The sequence below is a fragment of the Ornithodoros turicata genome, chromosome 9, assembly GCF_037126465.1.
Source record: "Ornithodoros turicata isolate Travis chromosome 9, ASM3712646v1, whole genome shotgun sequence".
Taxonomy (NCBI): Eukaryota; Metazoa; Arthropoda; class Arachnida; order Ixodida; family Argasidae; genus Ornithodoros; species Ornithodoros turicata.
The window spans coordinates 11,765,348-11,786,261 of NC_088209.1; the positions used below are offsets into that span (position 1 = coordinate 11,765,348).

The window sequence follows — 20,914 nt, forward strand, 5'->3', positions numbered from 1 at the left end:
TCATATACGGTCCCGAACATCTTCTCCCCATTTTAAGTATCAGTTGCGCAGTTTCTTACACTCCCAGCACAATGCCCCATCATCGATGTACAGGGTTCGCCAAGATAAACTTCGGGGTTTGTAACGAAGATAAAACAAATAAGAACAGTGTCGGGAAGCTAAAGTACATGTTAGAGGACGTATTGTGCACCAAAATTTCATGTCGATACTGCGATTTAGTCAGTTTCTCTGTGGATAAATCGTGAGAATTAGAAAGCCGCCGCTGCCGAATCGGCTATACCTGTGTTTCAGCTCCTTTCCGTCAGATGGCGAAACGGTTGAACGCGGCGTTGCAGACGACATTGAAACCAAGTGAACAAGTGAACAAGTGGAACTGAATGCAGAGTCGCACTGTGCAACGCCGCGTTCGACCGCTCCGCCATCTGACGGAAAGGAGCTGAAACACAGGTATAGCCGTTTAGGCAGCGTCATTTTTTTAATTTTCGCGATTTATCCGCAGACAAACAGACCAAGCGGCATTATCGACATAAAATTCTCTAACATCTACTTTAGCTTTCCGACACTGTTCTTACTTGTTTTATCTTCGTTACAAACCCCGAAGTCTGTCTTGGCGAACCCTGTAGATGTAGCCATGTGATGAATTAAATGATAACATATAACGTTTTTGGTTAAAATTATTTTTGTCAACCACTGTATAAGGCTGCTATGCTAGTAACGCTGCTCAATGACTTACCAGTGTGTTTATTGTCGGGTAACTCCCAATGTACTTTTTAATATCTAATTTTATTATTTGAATTGAACCGTGCTGGGACTGTACCACAGGGCTTGCCCTCACAGTCCCGCTTTGTGTACATTTTCGCAATATTTACTAAATAAAGATTACGATTACAAAATAAATAAAACTCCTAACTTTTAAATTTCACTTCGGATTCTTTCGGAACCTCTGTTTTACGCATTGGAGCCTTCAACGCAAAATATTTCAGAAAAAAAAAAAAAAACGCGTCGACACATGGTGATTCTTAGAATATGTAGTTAATTGGTTTCGGGTCGCATATTTCTCGTGCAGGACAGCGTACCAAGGCGATCAGTCTCTCTGCTATCGGGCTGCCAATTATGGTTCACAGACGGGGGTGACGGAAGACAAGGAACAGCCACAGAACCTGCCTTTATCGTGATGATGGCGTCTCTTCTGTCTGCTCTTTATCGTAATCCGTCACCGTTATCCGCGCATGTGAGCCAAGCGGATGAACACGTAATTGGCAGAAGGGCAAGCGGCGTGAAAGAGCTTACTGATGCTCAGTGCAAGAGATATGTATATCAGAAACAATTAATTACTCTAAAAATCACATAGTGTGGACGCCGATTTTTTCGTGAAGTATTTTCCGCTGAAGGTCCCGATCGGTAAAACAGATATTCCGAAACCGTTCGAAGTAAAATTTGGAAGTTAGGAATTCTATGTAATTAATTTATGAGAGTATACAAATTAGACGCTCACTGTTAAGGTCTTGGGTGATAATAATAATAATAATAATTTTTATTAGTGCCCAAGTCTCAAGGATGATGACTAAAGAGAACGATTTCCTATAGCTCCGCTGGACTACGGATTATTCAGACAGGGCACCTTCGTGAAACACCGGTAGACCATGCTATATATATACAGGGTGCGTCACGAAAAGCTGACCAGAATTTTTATGAAAATCCTATGAGAGCAGCATAGATGTTGTTTCTGCAGTTGAGTTCTACGGCCAGGCGGACATCCTCTCGAAGAGAGTGTGCAACTACAAGATGACTAATTTCCTAAAATTCATTAATTAACTTTTTAATTAGGGAATTTCGGGCAAAAGCGAGATAGCAGATTGATAGGCTATCCTCGTGGAACGCCACTCCACGTTTAAAAAATCCTGAAACACGCACGTGCGCTAAAATATCCATCCCCGGATTTTGGTATGCAAATTAGTCACAACCGAAAAAGAGCGCCTGAGAAGCGCATCACCCACGCCGACGGAAGCTTATCTGACCAGCTGAGCGGCACCTATACTCCAATTCTTCTTATTCTTCTTCCTCCTCCAGCTCAGGCCAGAGCAATGGCCAATTATCTTCACCGCTCCAAATCACGTGGCCCTCGGACATGAAATGAGCGCTGCACTCAACGCGTTCCCGGCCACCGCGGTTTCCGTTTCGGCTGATTTGCATGTCGAAATTCGAGGATGGATATTTTAGCGCGCGTGCGTGTTTTTAGGATTTTTTAAAATGGTGTTCCACGAGGATAGCCTACACTCTTAAAAATGAACTTCACCACATAGCACGCTCCTAGCCAACCACCATCCCGAATGACAACGTTCTCGCCCCTGATTTGTTGAAAACGGGAGGAGGAGCCTATTTTGTGCCGTGCATAATGGCACAAAATAGGCTCCTCCTCCCGTTTTCAACAAATCTAGGGCGAGAACGTTGTCATTCGGGATGGTGGTTGGCTAGGAGCGTGCTATGTGGTGAAGTTCATTTTTAAGAGCCCTATCACCACCACCACCACCACCATCATTTTTAAGAGTGTAGCTATTAATCTGCTATCTCGCATTTTGCCCGAAATCCCCTAATTAAAAAGTTAATTAATGAATTTTATGTAATTAGTCATCTTGTACTTGCACACTTTCTCCGAGAGGATGTCCGTCTGGCCGTAGAACTCAACTGCAAAAACAACATCTATGCTGTCCTCATAGGGTTTTCATAAAAATTCTGGTCAGTTTTTCGTGATTTCAGTTTTTCTGTATACTATGATACTCAGGGCACCTTCTTCATGTGGATGAAGATAGGGTGGATGATAAATACACGCGTCTATTCAATGACGTCATGCAAATACACAAATTAGACCAATTCATGTTACCATACATTCACTATTTAGAAGGCAGGCTAATATACAGGAAGACCAAGAAGTACCAAGAAGTACAAAGACCATTGTGTGCTGCACTTCATATGTAACCTTTATGCCCGCACCAAAACACAATCTGGGGCGGCGAAAGTGACATTTATTTTTCCTTCTATATTCTTCCTTTTGTTCATTTGACTAACATAAACTCCTAGCTACCGTTTTCCTTATGGGTTGTCTGTTATACCTGTCGTCGATAACTTGAAAACGCAGCAGTCATCAACACCATTGAACCCGAGGACATCATAAACAATTACACTCCATTACGAGTGCGAAACATAATTCATATTACACCTCAACGGTATATTTCCGAACAAAACCTTATTTGAATGATAACGAGCGGGAATTTTCAATGGCCCGATTTTGTTGCTAATCAAAAGAAAACGGACCACCTCGATGTTCTTACATTGGCGTAGCCGACAGGACATGGCTCGCTGAATGTGTGCTGTGTGTGCCCTCCGCCATTCCGACATTTTACACTGACTCGGTCGAAACTTTTGAACTACATGTTGAACTCCATCATCATCTCTGTTCATCACCTCTCATCTGCTTGTACTTTATGTTTGTAAGTACACTTACACATATAAGTAACCTGCTGACATAAGTACGCTTACTGAAGAAGTGTACTGGGATTGCCAGTTCGGCATCGTCTAACTCACACCATCATTTTCTTTTTTTCTTTTTTTTTCTTTTTTTTGTTTATCAGGTCACCATTACCGTGTGGCTATAGGGTTTCGAACCATCGTCGCCATTACATGAGAGGCATTTGCTGTGCTTGAGGTGTTGTGCATACCTTGGTCACTCTGTAGAATATCTTGTCGTCGACAAGTAACATTTCGAGGTTCTGTTCTTGCTCGTGACGCGCGCACTGGACGTACGTCATCCATGACGGAGCTGCTACGTCATCACCATCTACGTAGTGCCTTACTCGACCGTCAGGGCTGATTACCTGAAAGTACGAGACACAAAAATCACCTTGCGTCTGACGGTATACATATACGCATGGTATATAGCTTACTGTGTATGTAGTTACTGTCCCGCTTACCTCCCAGACGAGGGACTTGTCCCTGCAGTGCGCAACTTGTGTTTTAGGGGTACCCGGATACGGTCCCATTTCGGTACCCGGCGCGATGCTCTCGACGGCAAATACGCCGACCCTGCAACCGGGCACTGAAGAAACGCCGACACGGAGTTGACGTGGAGTGTTCGCCAGCATGGCTGGATAGGAGACAAAAGGAAGAGGCGGTTAGGATGAATGCCGTAAAAGCGGAAATTTTCACGCAATCTTAGAACGCTTAAATGGACAGGAGAGATATCTCCCCGCGTTCTGAAAGATGCCGTTACCTTAAGACCAACGTAAAAAGAACGGTAATCATACGTCGCGTCGTTCGTGATATACGAACGAAAGAAACCGCCTTCGATCTCCCACCCCTTTCCCTTTCCCAAGTAGACCGACAATGCGGAGAGGCCTCGGGTTGGTCTCGTTGAACGATCTCCCGTGGTGATTGGGCAAGTAGTTTGCGGAGACCAATGCATTTGCTATACACCACCATCACCTCCACCATCTGCTATACAGAACATCCAGAATATACAACTGCTAGGCAGAACATTCAGAGCGGCACAGCTGTAAAGTAATGCAAGTGTATTGAGTCATGAAGCAACGCGAAAGTTAGAAAAAGTTTGAAAATCGAACTCATCACATAATAATACATCATAAGGCAATACTACTATATAATGTAAGTACACCAATTTGCAGTTCGCTCTGATCTGTGATGCTCATTGTCATCACAATTCACTGCGCAGATGACTTACTGATATTGAGTCCGAATGAAAAGAAAAACAATGTTTTCTTTTTCTTCCTCTTTGTAAAGGTAATGACAGATCAGTTTGTTACCGGTAACACGGATTTTTGAATACAATCATAATAACTGGGAGTACATTTACGCAGATTTCCTTTCTGAATATTAACATCGGAATGGGAAACGAAAAAGAAACACTGTCAAGGAGCCCGCGATGAGGGAATCGTACACGTAACATGAAAAACGGTTAGGAGCAACTGAAGTTTATTTGAACAAGAACTTTCGTGCAAGAGACTGCACTTCTTCAGATGACACAACAAAATGCATTTAGTTGTGTAACCTGAAGAAGTGCAGTCTGTCGCACGAAAGTTCTTTTTCAAATAAACTTCAGTTGCTCCTAACTGTTTTTCATGTTGCGTGTGTGAATATTAACACTATAATAAGTAGTGAAAAAAATTTATCAACCATAGCATATGCCCCGTACGTTACTTTCCGATCTAATCATCAAGTCTTGCACATTATCAAATCAGGGAAGTAGAAACCACATAGACACGGGCAGATAGACGCAGCCACAACTATTTGTGTATGTCTCTCGGTTTTCTATCCCCCTAATCATTTAACGGGCAGTCTGAGCTATCTCCTGCCTTACGAGTTGCGACCAAGTCGGAGGGCGGATATCCAGGACGAATTAAAAACACATAATGGATGTCAATGAATGGATTAAGGACGATACAATAAGTTCGATCCCCACACTCTAAGAACAAAAGGAGTAATTTTACGCCTTTTGGGGAGTAAATGCATTGCCACAAAAAATAGTCCCTTTCGGGAGTAAATGCACGGGAGTAAATGTATTTCACAGGGTGGAGACTGCATTTCACGCGCTGTTGTACGAATCCCAGATGCATAAATCGTGCGCATGCATGAAAATACTTTGAAGCAAACCGTCAACCGTGATATATCGAGTGATATAAAATCTTGCGCCATACATAGGGCACAATTTGCGAAGAAAGGACCGCTAACTGTTTCTTACTCTGTGTGGGTGGAAAACTATGAAGTTGGCTGAGTCATTATACAGCCTTATGCGATCAAATTGACCAAGGGCACATATTTACGTAGACTGTTGCATTCGGGAGACCATTCGCGAAGTTCAGTGTCAATTTGCAGTCCTGGGGAGTAAATGTCGGGACTAAATGTCGGGTTAGGGGACTAAAGTGAGGAGTAATTGCAGTCTAGGGGAGTAGAAGCTGCAATTACTCCCTGTTTTACTCGTTTTTTTTTTTTTTTAGAGTGCACATGCGCAATAGAAGTGCCAACTACACCAATCATGTTCATCCGCGTACTATTATATTTGAAGCTTTGTTCCATCTGCACGGAACGAGTTGTATACAAAAGGTTAGAGGAGCTCAACGACACAGACACAGCCGTCAACGTCCAGCTAGCAAACTACTATCTGCACTGACCGATATGCACGTCCCGATTACTTCGCACAGCGCTTTCCCAGCCCACATATCTATCAATCATCCAATGGTATACTCGCATCTCGAGAGTCCTTCTTCGAATACGCCGTTTGGGCAGACTCGTTAGACTGAGTTCCCAGCTCGAGTGCCCTTTGAGAGGCGACCCCATGCGGGCGGGAACGGAAGTATCTGGTCACACGCGGCGACAAGACGTGGGTATGTTGCGGCGCTCTCAATGGGAAACGTATACGCCAACTGCACTTGAATACAGGTCGCAGCGCAGCTTTGATTCGGACACAAGTGCACTCTGAAAGCAGAAATTTACCGCACAGCACGAAGAGAACCAATCACTATTCAGAAAGATATTGTTGTCTCTTCCGATTCGATGAAAATGGAAAACAAACGTCATTTTGGGGCAATTTCGATGTATATACATTTTCAGAACAGATGGTGGTGGTCGTGGAGCTAATGAAAGTGTTAGCCGTTGTCGGCACCACCATCGTCACGACGCTTGGGGGAATGTACATCATGTGCCAACTTCTAAGGGAACTGTGCCGACATACGCCTGAGAGCGTCTGAGGAAAACCGAAGGCGAACTCCACCACATTGCACGAAGACCATCCCGAATGACGTCCTTCTGCCCCTGTCGCGCCTTTTTGTGACACTTATGCAGGAACGTTAATTGTCACAAGAAGGCGCACGCCCCGTGATTTCCACAAATCAGGAGTGATAACGGTGTTACTCTGTGCAATGATTGGCCTTCTGGTTTAAGGGTGCACGTTGATTACCACAAAAGGTGTACGACTCCTACCTTCGAGAAATTAGGAAAGGGAATTGATTGATTGATTGATTTTAAAAGAAAAAAATGGAGATGGTAGTCTCGAGCCACTCGGGACTGGCTACTCCAGGACGCGTTATTAATAAAAGAAAGGGAAACTACCGGAAACTACACTAACCTCGACGCTTTGAAACGCTTTGAAAGAATAAATGAAAACATCATCACCGAGCTTGTCACCAAAAGCGAAGTCTCAAGGCACTAAAAACAAAGAGTGTCACAATGTGTCAAACAGGTCCGTCGAGACTAGAAATTGCACAAGGGCGCGCATGGCAGGTAGGAAAGGGAATAATACCCCTGTATTAGTGTCATTCAATGTATTAATGGCAAATTGAATGTCATTCCCAGCGAATGAAATTCGCACTGAATGACATTCGTTTCGTGTCACACGGTGAAATCAAATGGCAATACGTGCGAATGATATTCGCCCAGCGAATCAGTTCGGGGAACTCATTCACTTTTCCCTCTCGCACCGACAGCGTACCCTCGCAGTAGAGAGGGGGCAAAAACAACAACGATAAACCGTTCGAAGAAATGAAAGACGAATGAAAAGTTGTACTCCAATATTTTATCACGAATTTCATAACTTTTGACACGAACGAGGGAAGGCTAAACACTGTTTTTCGGAGAACTACACTGTTAAAACAGAACTTCACCACATAGCACGCTCCTAGCCAACCATCATTTCGAATGATATCATTCTGTGCATTGATTTGGTGAAAATGGGAGGAGGCGCCTATGTGGGACAGATTATCTTGTCCCAGATAGGCTCCTCCCTACTGTTTTGTACAAATCATGACACAGAATAATATCATTCGGTATGATGGTTGGCTAGGAGCGTGCTATGTGGTGAAGTTCTGTTTTAACAGTGTACCCTCGTTTCCAGTCGCCACGTTGCCAAGTGCGGTGCAGCTTGGCCCCTTAGTTGTCTTTGCTCGTGGTACTTAGCCAATTAGGTGTCTTTGAAAAGGGATCTACTTTTTTAAATGATCTTAGATTTCGCTAGTTTCGAGCAAAAGAAATAATAATATAACTCTTCTACCTGTATAATGCTTCATATGTTCGGCCCTGGTGTCCTATACTTATCGACACTGACATCATTTGCGAACGAATGACATTCTGTTTCTTCGTGTAGCTCGATGTGAGACAAATGAATGCCATTCGGTTTGCCGTGTGACAGGGATACGATATTGTTAGGAATGGCTGTGCGCTCTCAGGGTGTTGTGCAGCTATAAATTTCCCCCACCTCGGTTATTAGAGTGTACGGCTATCGCTGTTGCTTATAGCAAAAGGAACGCAATTTTTATGGCAGTTAACATGCATCGAAGTTGCCACAAAAAAGGCCTACGCCTGCCATCTTCAACAAGTCAGCAAAGAGAACGACATCATCATGCTGAATGACAGCTGGCCGTGTACGCGTTATGCAATGAACCTCTGTTTTTCTGGGAGGTACCCGGGTTCGAATCCCGGTGCCGGCTGTGCTGTCTGGGGTTTTTCCTGGGTTTTCCTCAGACGCTTTCAGACATATGTCGGCACAGTTCCCTTAGAAGTCGGCCCAGGACGCACATTCCCCCAGGGCGTGAGTCGTGACGTTGCCCACATACGTGAGGCCGACAACGGCAAGCCCTATCACCACCACCACCACCACCACCACCTCTGTTTTTCAGGGTGCGGTTTTTTGCGACGTATACCCCGATGCGGCGCTCCACAGGACGAACCAAATATATGCGAGAAGAAAAAAAAAAGTTTGTTCTCGACCGCTACATAATAGGTGTCACCGGTGGTGACACGCCTCGCCGCGACTCCAGTTATCTAATACTTCGATCTCTGCCCAACGCACTCCATCACAATAAGGCTTCCCCCTCATCTGAACTCGGTAGCCCAACACAGCCATACCTGACATACCACGCGCATTTTTTGTAGGGGATTGCAGTGAGCTTTACGTACGTATATATTTTCGCTCTCGCCTTATGTTGTAACGTTTGACACATTAGTCTCGAACCATCTGCCAAGGTTGACCCATATCGCCTGACCTTTGGTACCCTCTAGCAAAGACAGCTCGGTCTAAAAAGTGTGCTTCTGGGCAGTACCCCGCTGCGACTGGAGTGGCATGACTAATGATATTGGGCAGACATTCAGTTTTCGTTTCATTTTGCTTTCTCTCTTTCCCCTTCGTGTAAGCAGTGCGTGTGTGGGCTAACGGCTTGAAAAGAAAAAAAAAAGTATAGTGTTGTGGCCGCATGATCGCCGTCGTTGCATCAGAGTTGATTACAATCTGTAGTCGTTGATGTTGGTTAAAAAAAAAGGGCTGCACCTTCGTCCATCGTTGCAAACGGCGTTTACATGCGACAGCTCTTGAAGGAACTGAAAAAGGACATTTTAACTGACAGCGCTTCAATGTTTTGTGAAAGTCGCTGACTTACACTTTCTGTTTTTTCTTTTTTTCTTTTCACTGTTACCGTGTAATCTATACACAATTCTTGTGTACAGCACTCTTAAAATGGAACTTCACCGCATGGCTCGACGAACAACAACTACACTCTTAAAAATGAACTTCACCGCATAGCACGCTCCTAGCCAACCATTATCTCGAATGATATCGTTATCTGCCCTGATTTGTTGAAAACGGGGGGCGTACGCCATTTCTGTGACACTTATGCTGTTCATAATTGTCACAGAAAAGGCGTACGCCCCCTGTTTTCGACAAATCAGGGCAGATAACGATATCATTCGAGATAATGGTTGGCTAGGAGCGTGCTATGCGGTGAAGTTCATTTTTAAGAGTGTACATGAATGATTATGGGATGAGGTGATTCACCGCAACAATTGCCGTACAATTGCGGCTCGACGATGTCCAACGATCTGCACGGTATGATACCGTTATCTCCCTTCATTTGTGAAAAGCGCGGGGCGCAGGTCTTCTTTTTTTTTTTTCGGAACTAACGTGGCAACGTAAGTGTCACAAAAAGGCGTACGCTCCCCGTTTTCAACAAATCATTCGGTACATAGAACAATGTCGTCTGCACTCTTAGAAATGAACCTCACCACATAGCACGCTCCTAGCCAACCATCATCCCGAATGACAACGTTCTCGCCCTAGATTTGTTGAAAACGGGAGGAGGAGCCTATTTTGTGCCGTGCATAATGCCCACAAAATAGGCTCCTCCTCCCGTTTTCAACAAATCAGGGGCGAGAACGTTGTCATTCGGGATGATGGTTGGCTAGGAGCGTGCTATGTGGTGAGGTTCATTTTTAAGAGGCCGACAACGGCAAGCCCTATCACCACCACCACCACCATCATTTTTAAGAGTGTGGGATTATAGTTTGCTACGAGTGTGACTCGCGTCTGGCCAACAAGGGCAAGCCAGTTTCGTCATTATCCCTTCCTCCCCGCCCCCTCTGTTTTAAGAATCCTGAAACACAGTCACGTGGTTTGGCATGACGGATCTACGAAACGGGCCCCCACGCTTGAAAAAGAGCTTCACCGCATAGCAAGTTCTGCACCAAATATTGCTACGAATGGCACGGTTATCGTTTCTAATACGGAGAGAGGGGGGCGTACGCCTTTTTGTATCAATTTTCATATATCCTAATTGGAAAAAGAAAAAAAGTCGTACGACCCCCTCTCCTGTCGGATACGAAGTGGCTACCTCGTCATTCGTACACTGTTGAAACAGGTGGTGGTGGTGGTGGTGGTGATGGCGATAGGGCTTGCCGTTGTCGGCCTCACGTATGTGGGCAACGTCACGACTGACGCCCTGGGGGAATGTGCGTCCTGGGCCGACTTCTAAGGGAACTGTGCCGCTGTTGAAACAGGACTTCACCACATAGCACGCTCCTAACCAATCATATCATTCCGAATAATCATTCTGTGCCCCGATTTGTTCAAAACAGGGGGGGAGGCGCCTCCTTCCATTTTCAACAAATCAGTGCACAGAATGATATCATTCGGAATGACGGTTGGCTAGGAGCGTGCTCTGTGGTGAAGTTCTGTTTTCACAGTGTAGCAGTATAGTTGGCGCACGGGGTGCCATGCAGTAAAGTCCTGCTTTTTAGATAGAACATCCAGTGCCACAAACATTCCTCCCTTTCGGGATTACACGCAGGGAAGTTTATTTGTATTTCAGTGCGTGTTTGTAGTGCGCGGAGTAAATGTTTGGGTCAGGGGACTAAAGAGTAATTGCATGGGAGTAACGGCTACTCCCCAGTTTTCTCCTCCTTTTCCATCCTATACCGGGTGTTTCAGTTAAATCCCCGGGATAAATAATTCGCGAACCGGTGCACCAATCGAATAACTTTCTTTTTTACAAGTATCTGTCCAATACCGCCTACAAGATGCGCACCGCGTGAATGAGCGGGAGGCGCTCATTATTTAAATAAAAATTCAAATGAGTTTCGTGAAAAAAGCTAACTTCTAAAGCAGGGCGCCGTCGGCATTAAAATGGGTACTACCCCTTTTGGGACCTTCAGTGGACACCTTTTAGAGAAAAATCTGCCACCGAAGCGGGTCATTTGTTGCAGTAATTAATTGGTTTCGGTTTACGTATTTTTGTCGCAGCTGGTCGCGGCGAAGCGCAAAAGGACGTAATTCATTGGTGTAATTCATTGGTGTAATTCATTGGTGTAAGGACGTAATTCATTGATGGATAAGGGAGTGAAAGAGCGTCTTTTTGCGCTTCGCCGCGACCAGCCGCGACAAAAATACGTAAACCGAAACCAATTAATTACTGCAACAAATGACCCGCTTCGGTGGCAGATTTTTCTCTGAAAGGTGTTCACTGAAGGTCCCAAAAGGGGTAGTACCCATTTTAATACCGACAGCGCCCTGCTTTAGAAGTTACGCTTTTTTACGAAACTCATTTGCATTTTTATTTAAATAATGAGCGCCTCCCGCTCATTCACGCGGTGCGCATCTTGTAGGCGGTATTGGACAGATACTTGTAAAAAAGAAAGTTATTCGATTGGTGCACCGGTTCACGAATTATTTAGCCCGGGGATTTAACTGAAACACCCTGTATACCTGCGCGTTGATCGATACTATGAAACAATCGCTTCAAAATGCGTTACAGCTTTGTCTGCACGTTTAGCATAGAGTGAGTATTATATTGCATGTACGTAGTGGAAGTGAAAAAAGATAAGCATGAACGTGTACATGAGATAATCCAGATAATAATCCAGAAGATGTGGGTTCGATCCCTACAGCTGGCTAACCTTTTCAGTGACTTTCATCTTTCATCGATGAACGTGTAGGCTTCATGAACATCGATGCCGACTATTCCAGAACGCTTAAACTTGTATGCTAAGGTAAAGAGGCAAAAATCATAGAAAAACAAATACGGAAAGTGATTGAAGAAGGATGCAGGTGCCAGGGGTCGCTTCCAGCTGCAGGTGCCGAAAAGAGGCAAAAAAAAAAAAGTCAAAGTGCTTAAGGCGAGATAATCCAAATACAAAGTGTCAAAATACTTTGTCGGTCTTGACATGTGTAAGAAGAACTGGATGCAGCTGTGTTAGAAGCTAGGATTGACCGTAATTAAATCGAATATTGCCTTCTTAAAATCTCCCGACACCCTGGCTAGATTGATGGCCTTTTGTGACAGTTGCGCCGTTACACTGAGTGTCACACAAAGTCGTAAACCCCGCTCGTCCATCGTACCGAGGCGATGGCTGTGCACAGTGAAACTTCACCGCATAGCACGCTCAAGGCCAACTGTTGCATATAGAATGATGCCCTTACCATTCTTGATTTGTAGGCTCGCTACTCCCAAAAGCTAACAAACAAACAAAAGAAGATAAAAGCGGCAGAGACACGGAAAATTATTTTAAAAAATACAGAAAAAACAGCTCCTTCACTAATCGTTGTGCAGACAGCAAGCCTATATCATAGCTAACCTTCCATTATCTTTCTTTTTTTATTTACATTAAACATAATCCCTCCCCCTTGATTTGTAGGAAGGGCAGCGCACATGCCTTATAGTGACAACACCGCAACGGTACAAGCGTTACAAAAAGCGTACCCTCCCGTTTTCAGCAAATTAGGACGAGGAACGATGTCAATTTGATCGTGTGACCGATGTGCTGTAAACCCTGAGGGTAATTTACATAAATAAACAAAGAAATTTGCTATATTGATTGGTTAGGAACGTGCTGTGTGGTGAAGTTTTGGGAAAGCCCCAAAACGGAACACCCGGTGCCGAAGTTCGAATCCGGTGCACCTCCTGGTGTTGGGTACGCATTTCCGAAATTCGTTATGAGTTATGACTTCCCTCTCCCCGATAAAGTGCAAACACTTCCTTCCATACATCTCACTTTAGAAATAAGACGTACGATGTGCAAACATGATCTTTTTTTTCTTTAAAAAAAAACTGCGCGCTTGACTTTGAGCTTATCGCGCCAACATTCACCATAATGTAACCGTCCACGATGATTGACACTTCCCGTTACTGACGTCACTGTCTACCGGGGTGTCCGAACGCAGAACAAAAGAAAAATGAACGTCAACAAAGATGGCACCCACTAAATTTGCGCTTTCCTAGCAGCAAGTACGATGTATCAAAATAGAAAAAAAAAAAAAAAACTTCCCTCAGCTGCCGCGGTAATCCGTCTTAATCCTTATTTACGCGATTACTCCCCACACCAGAGGGCGCGGGACCTGCGATAATTCCTTGCGGTCATCCATCAAAATGGGAAACCCGACGGCGTACTCGTTTCCCCACTTTATTTCTTTTCTCTGAATCTGCGGGGGTTTCCCAAGATAGGGTACTGTACTTCTTGTTTTCTGCCAAACAAAAAAAAATAAAAATAAAAAGAGACAGAAAGCTACTAACGGTATAGACGTCGGAGCTTTCGCCAAATATGTGCAACATCTTATGTGCAACATCTTCGCCAAATATGTGACAGATAGAAAAAAAAAGAACTCGTTTGGAATTCTTACGAAAAGTGCAAATTTTGTTTCACTGAATTGAGAAAGAGTATAAAAATTCGTCCTTTCCTGTGCGGTGTCAACACACCGCAGTTTTCTTTCTTGAGTTGTTGGCGAACCACTGTGTTTTGAAACTCATAGAAGGCCTGTTTACTAAAAGTGTAAAAACCGAAGCGCGCGTAATGTTTAAAAAGCTCTTCAGACATTCGCCGCTTCATAACATGATCCTACACTCTTAAAAATGAACTTCACCGCATAGCATGCTCCCGGCCAACCACCATCTCGAATGATATCGTTATATACCCTGATTTGTTGAAAACGGGAGGCGTACGCGTTTCTTGTGACACTTATGCTGTTCATAATTGTCACAGAAAAGGCGTACGCCTCCCGTTTTCAACAAATCAGAGCAGATAACGATATCATTCGAGATGGTGGTTGACTAGGAGCGTGTTATGCGGTGAAATTCATTTTTAAGAGTGTATAGCCAACCCTTATCCCGAACGGCATTTCGATTTGATGAAAACGGAACGCATACGTCTCTATTGTGACACTTGTTCCCTACACTCCTAAAACTGAAGTGCACTCTTAAAAATGAACTTCACAGCATAGCACGCTCCTAGCCAACCATCACCCCGAATGACAACGTTCTTGCCCCTCAGTTGTTGAAAACCGGAGGAGGAGCCTATTTTGTGCCGTGCATAATGGCACAAAATAGGCTCCTCCTCCCGTTTTCAACAAATCCAGGGCGAGAACGTTGTCATTCGGGGTGATGGTTGGCTAGGAGCGTGCTATGTGGCGAAGTTCATTTTTAAGAGTGTGGTAGTGGTGCTGGTGCTGGTTGTGATGGAACTGAACTGAACTTCACCGCATAGCACTCTCCTTGCGAGCCATCATCTCGAATGATATCGTTATCTGCCCTGATTTATTGAAAACGGGAAGCGCACGCCTTTTTTGTGCTACTTATGCTGTTCATAATTGTCACAAAAAAGGCGCACGCCTCCCGTTTTCAACAAATCAGGTCAGATAACGGTATCATTTGAGATGATGGTTTGCTAGGAGCGTGCTATGAGGTGAAGTTCATTTTTAAGAGTGTATGTATAGCGAAAGGAAGGCGATTCTTTCGCTCATATATCATGAAAGACACAACGGATCAAGGTACTCCCTTCTCTTTACTCTGTTCCCTTTACGTTGATCTCAAGGTAACGGCTTCTGTCATTCTGCTTTTGCACTTTCATGCCCCTTTGGGAGGACAGTGCGTTCTTCCGTTCTTGATTCTTTTTCGCAAGATTCGTCCGCAAAGAACTGATACAAAGGACTTTTTACTGTGTGATGAAATCAGTGAGGAGCAGGGAGACATGTACAAAATACTGAACAAAAGTATTTAAAAAAAGCTACTAAATACTCCATGGAAAAAGTATTGAAAATATAGAGTAAAAATACTCAAAACTAAAAGTAATTTGAATAGAGTACTAAATACTCTTAGAAGTATTTAAGATACTCTGTAAAGTATACTTTAGTATTAGCAGTAACTGAAACGCGTATTCTGAACGTGGACGTACAAATGCATTTGCGAAGCCTTGGTGTCAAGTGTAATATGTTTGGTGAGGTTTGCAAAATCCTAAGGGCTTTGTTGATATTTTCTGGCCCAAAACTCCATAACCCCTCGTGTGTGTCATCTCTGGACTTTCAACCTGTGGCGTGTGTCTATTATTTGCTTCGGTGACCAAGGAAATTATGCCGAGTTCTCTTGTACTAGTCCCCCCGGGACTCACCTGGCAATATGAACAGGAACCGTTTTCTGACGACGTTGAGTATCGACATCAAGACTAAGAGTGGATCAGCCTATTGTACACGAGGATAAATGACAGATTCCCGAATCCCTCCACCCCCCCCCTCCCAAAAAAAAAAAAGAAAAAAAAAGAGAGGGAGTTAAATTCGAGTGAGCTGAAAATCTGGGCACAGCGGGGAGTGTGCTTGATGAGGAAGGAAAGTATTTTGAGTACTGAGTAGCAAATACCGAAAAATGTATTTCAAATACGTTAAAAATACTCGTCGCAAAAAGTATTGAGTACAGTACCGAAATACCGGAAAAAGTATTTAAAATACTGTATTTTGAGTACGTACTCAAGATATGTACAACTCTGGGAGCAGTAATTAAAGTACCAAGTGCTCAAATGCTGCTTCAAGTACATTGCTGGGTACTTGTGCTTTACTTTAAGTATGTTTTCAATTGTGACTTTATACTGTACTTTAAGTACTTAGTATAGTACTTACCCTCATGCATCCCATTGGATATGTAAAGACACAAAATGAGAAACACTAAGTAACGTTTCTGTCTAGGGAGCAGCGTTTTTAAACACAAAAAATTTATTGCGCCCCTGCTTTTCCGTAGCATACCCATAGAAATTCGATGATGAATAAATCGGGGAATAACAATATTTGACACTAGCATACCTGGTTGCCTGCACAGTAAAAGTGATTATGCTACAGTTGATATTCATGGGTAAGCACTAACAAGTTGGGCTTTTCAACTAGCAAAAAAAAAATGCTTGCATTGGCATTCAGCCAATCAGAACACGCGCTTTATAAAATTTTGTCATCACCACACGAGGGCACATAGCGCGATATGACGTTGCAATGTACGAGGGGTGTTCAAGTCAAACTGGGACTTTCTGTCTCCTGAGTATACAATGGCTCGCGCTACTTCTTTTTCGTCATTTTCACACGCGACAGGCCACCGCGTTCACCACGTGATGGTCCAAAGTTTGTGCAAAACAGAAGACACGTGCTGGACGAGATGGCCGACAACGAGGTGAGCGCGCACATCGAACAGCGAATTGTCATGAAGTTTCTCGTCAATGAAGGCGTAAAGTCATCTGAAATGCACGGAAGACTTCGGGCTCAGTATGGCCACGATACACTTAGCCGCAGCAAAGCATTTGAGTGGTGCAAATGGTTCCGAGACGGCCGTACATGAGTACAGGACGATCCCGACCGGGGCGGCTCAGAGCCCAGTGTCAGAGTTCCTGAGAACATCCAACTTTTGGCGCGCCTGCTCCTCAGGGACCGACGGATAACATGTCTCGAACTGGCTCGAAGGACGGACCTTTCTGTGGGAACGTTGAACATTATCATTCATGAACACCTCCAGTTTCGGAAAGTTAGAGCCCGTTGGATCCCGAGGCAGCTCTCCGTGTTTTACCGACAGAGAAGACTGGAAATCTCACAAGAGCTAAGGTGCCGTTTCGCTGTTCCTTGATCGGATCATCACGTGCCATGAAACGTGGGTGCACCATTTTATTCCTGAGTCTAAACGCGCATCAAAACAATGGAAGCATCCGGGCTTGCCAGTTCCCAAGAAGTTCCGAAACACCCCGTCTGCGGGTAAGGTCATGGCCACGGGTTTCTGGGACAAGGCTGGCGTTGTTCATGTTGACTTTTTACCCAGTGGTACCACCATCAATAGTGCATATTTCTGCCAGGTTCTCAGGGATGTGCATAAGGCGCTGAAGCAAAAGCGGCTGGGCCTCATCACCAAAGGCGTCCTCCTTCTACAGGACAATGCACGCCCGCATACCGCGCATCTCACCACACGCACCTTACAGGAACTTGGCTGTTGCTGTGATTTGGCTTGGGAGTCGCTGCCACATCCCCCTTACAGTCCAGACCTCGCCCCCAGCGATTTCCATCTCTTCGGGCTACTGCACTCTTAAAAATGAACTTCACCACATAGCACGCCCCAAGCCAACCATCATCCCGAGTGACATCGTTCTCTCACATGATTTGTGGAAAACGGGAGGCGTACGCCTTTTTGTGACAATTAACATTTCTGCATAAGTGTCACAAAAAGGCGTACACCTCCCGTTTTCAACAAATCAAGGGAACCATATCACCCGGGATGATGGTTGGCTAGGAGCGTGCTATGTGGTGAAGTTCATTTTTAAGAGTGTGCGGCGTTCCCTGGGGGCGTCACTTCAGCTGTGACGACGAGGTCAAGAATGCGGTCAGTTCATGGATGCTACGCGCTGGTAAGGATTTCTACGCTGCTGGCATGCAGCCCGCGTGAAACACTGGGACAGGTGCATTAGTGCCAGCTGGAGATTACGTCGAAAAATAAAACTACTTTCTCGCCTGTAAGTTAATTTTACTTTTGCGAAAAATGAAAAGTCCCGGTTTGACTTGAACACCCCTCGTAGAAGTGGAAAAACAATGGGGAAAAAATAAAATAATGGTGATTGACAAAGAAAGAGACTGAACGTACACTTTTTTCCCTTTTTCGTGCCCTCACCCTCATACCCTCATCTTTTTCTTTTTATGTCTGATTTCCCTTTAATCCATCTTTCACCTTTCGTTGGTGTGTCCTTTATTTCCTAAATATTTTCTTTTCTCTTTTTTTTTTTTTTTTTTTTTTACAGAATATAGCGGCCAACATACCGTTTGAGTGACCTTTCCTCCTTTTCTCTTTGTTCTAATAAATATCGCCCTTTTTCTTTTTTCTTTTTTGTTTCACTTGGACATACATTGTGAGTCTTCCCTCTTCAAGTTGTACCAACGTTTCTGGACTACACGGTTAAAGCAGAACTTCACCGCACAGTACGCTCCTAGCAAACCATCATACCGAATGATAACATTCTGTGTCATGATTTGTTCAAAACAGGGGGGAGACGCCTATTTGGGACAAGCTAATCTGTCCGAGATAGGCTCCTCCTTCCATTTTCAACAAATCAATACACAGAATGATATCATTCGGAATGATGGTTGGCTAGGACCATGCTATATGGTGAAGTTCTGTTTTAACAGTGTGCTGCCCTAACTCAGGCATGCAAGCAGTTGACAAGCACTTAAAAGGAACGATTCCAGTTACTTCATACTTTATTTTAGGTAGATTTAAAATGTGGTACATTGTACTACACTTCAAGTACCACTGCCGTCAGGAACCTTGAATTTTATTTAAAGTACAATTTCGCGCACTTCGCCCATCACTTAATAAGGTGCATCTTCCAAGGAGTAGCGGTATATAGCCCCCGAGCTCTATACTTAATGTAATCTTAGTTTATTCTTGGACCTCCTACTTTGTCATGGGAAGCTTTATATTTTGACGGCACCTATCCGTTCATCAGTCTACGCTGTTATTTTGAGTCGATGTGTTCTATAGAGTGAGCTTCTCTTTCGTTATAAGACGTATCTTTTTTCTGAGAAGAGCTGGCCAATTAGAGGGATGGGACAGGATGCGCCATTGTCGGTGCGAAGATAAAGGTGCTTGCGTAACCGGGGAAACTGCCGGTTAAAAACAGAAGTGGTGGTTTTCACCTTGAGTGCATTTCAAGGACGCGTGGCGAGAGTTCTTCTGGACGCGTCATGTGTCATTGGCTTTGCTGTCCAGATTTGCCCTGGGTTATAAGGCAGAATTTCTAAACGAACCTCGGCACAAACAATGTTCCCCTTGAGGTAGGCCCTGGACGCATACTAACCCCACTGTCTTCCACTGCTTCGCGCTGCCCTGTCTCAGTCTGTGTACGCCGCTCACAGCGAAAGTTGCTTCGCGGCGCTGACACGGAATACACACACACAAAAAAAAAACACGTCATCCAGACGATATAGTTTTGTCCCCTGATCCCTTGAAAACCGTAAGTGTACACCTGCTTGTATCAATTAACCAATGTCCAACTTGATACGAAAACTCCCAACAAGTCAGAAATGAAATCGTTCTGCGTGACCGTCCTTCCAATAGCGTTATGCGGCGAAGTTGTGTTTTTTTAGAGTACAGTGCTAAGTGTTAAAAGCCGATCACAGCAGGCAAGTTGCAACGCCACCTAAACTCCCTTACGTGCTGTTGTGTACTGACATTTTTATTTATTTATTTATTTATTTTATGTTGCGGGCTCGATCCCGACCGATGGCGCCTTCTGCGGGTGACGTCAGATACGGTGTGCATTCCGTGCTCAGATTTCCGTCCACGTTAAAGAATAGGTGGGCAAACTTAATCCACAGATCGACCGCTGCGAAGTCACTCTGACGTAGTCATAATTGTCTCGCGACCTAGAGTCACGAATTATCAAATTGTGCCACTTATTTATGTGCGTTACATCCAGAGTTGTACGTAACGCGTTACTAGTAATTGCGTTACTAGTAATCAATTACTTTTTCAGTAATTTTTTAACGTAATCAATTAATTTTGCGAGCAAGTAATTTTCCAAGTAATCTGATTACAGTTTTCGGTAATCAATTACTGAGTAATCGATTACTTTTTTAACCTTCTGTCAACAATGGCAACTCTTTCCAGCAAGTCAATCTGTTCTTCTGTTCCACCACGAGTTCAACTGAAGCAGTGACGCAGAGGTCACTGTGACGCCAGTCTCTAGTCCACACGTGTTCCATGCACACCACAGTAATATGATAATCTCTTACACCGCGACCTACTGGAGCAACAGTAAAATAGGTGACTGTATTGATAAATTGTACGGGCCGAACATAACAATAGTAATAAAATGGAGCAGATGTTTCGATGTTGTTTTAAATGTGTACATAAATCTGTAATAAACCCGTGTATGCGTTTTGTATGTTGCTTTCAAATGTATTTGTGAATTTCACTTATCAAGTATGTTGGTGTCTCATATTAGAATTTGCAACGAGAGCTGCATGGTTGCATTCACTGCAGGCTTGTTGTTCCACAATTTATATGTGGCCCACAATTTAAAAGTAACGGGAAAAGTAACGCGTTACATTTTTAATCGGTAAGGTATTACATTTTCGATGAAGTAATTTGTAACGGTAAAGAATTTCTTTTCGCGCAGTAGTAACAGTAATTGTAATCAATTACTTTTTTCGAGTAACGTGTACAACTCTGGTTACATCGTACACTCTTAAAAGTGTACTTCACCGTCTAGCACGCTCCTATCCAACCACACTCTTAGAAATGAACTTCACCGCATAGCACGCTCTTAGCCAACCGTCATCTCGAATGGTATCGTTATTTGGCCC

General features: G+C 44.0%; 1 protein-coding gene across 1 annotated transcript in view; it reads right to left on the minus strand.

The window, feature by feature from the left end:
- Positions 1-20,914, minus strand: part of LOC135369310 (PR domain zinc finger protein 12-like) — a 57,297-nt gene that overhangs the window by 16,419 nt on the left and 19,964 nt on the right. Inside the window, exons 3-4 of the mRNA XM_064602906.1 lie at positions 3,969-4,141; positions 3,717-3,872 (exon numbers count right to left, since the gene is read on the minus strand). Of these exons, the coding sequence (XP_064458976.1) occupies positions 3,717-3,872; positions 3,969-4,141 (329 nt within the window). The remainder of the gene's footprint in view (positions 1-3,716; positions 3,873-3,968; positions 4,142-20,914) is intronic.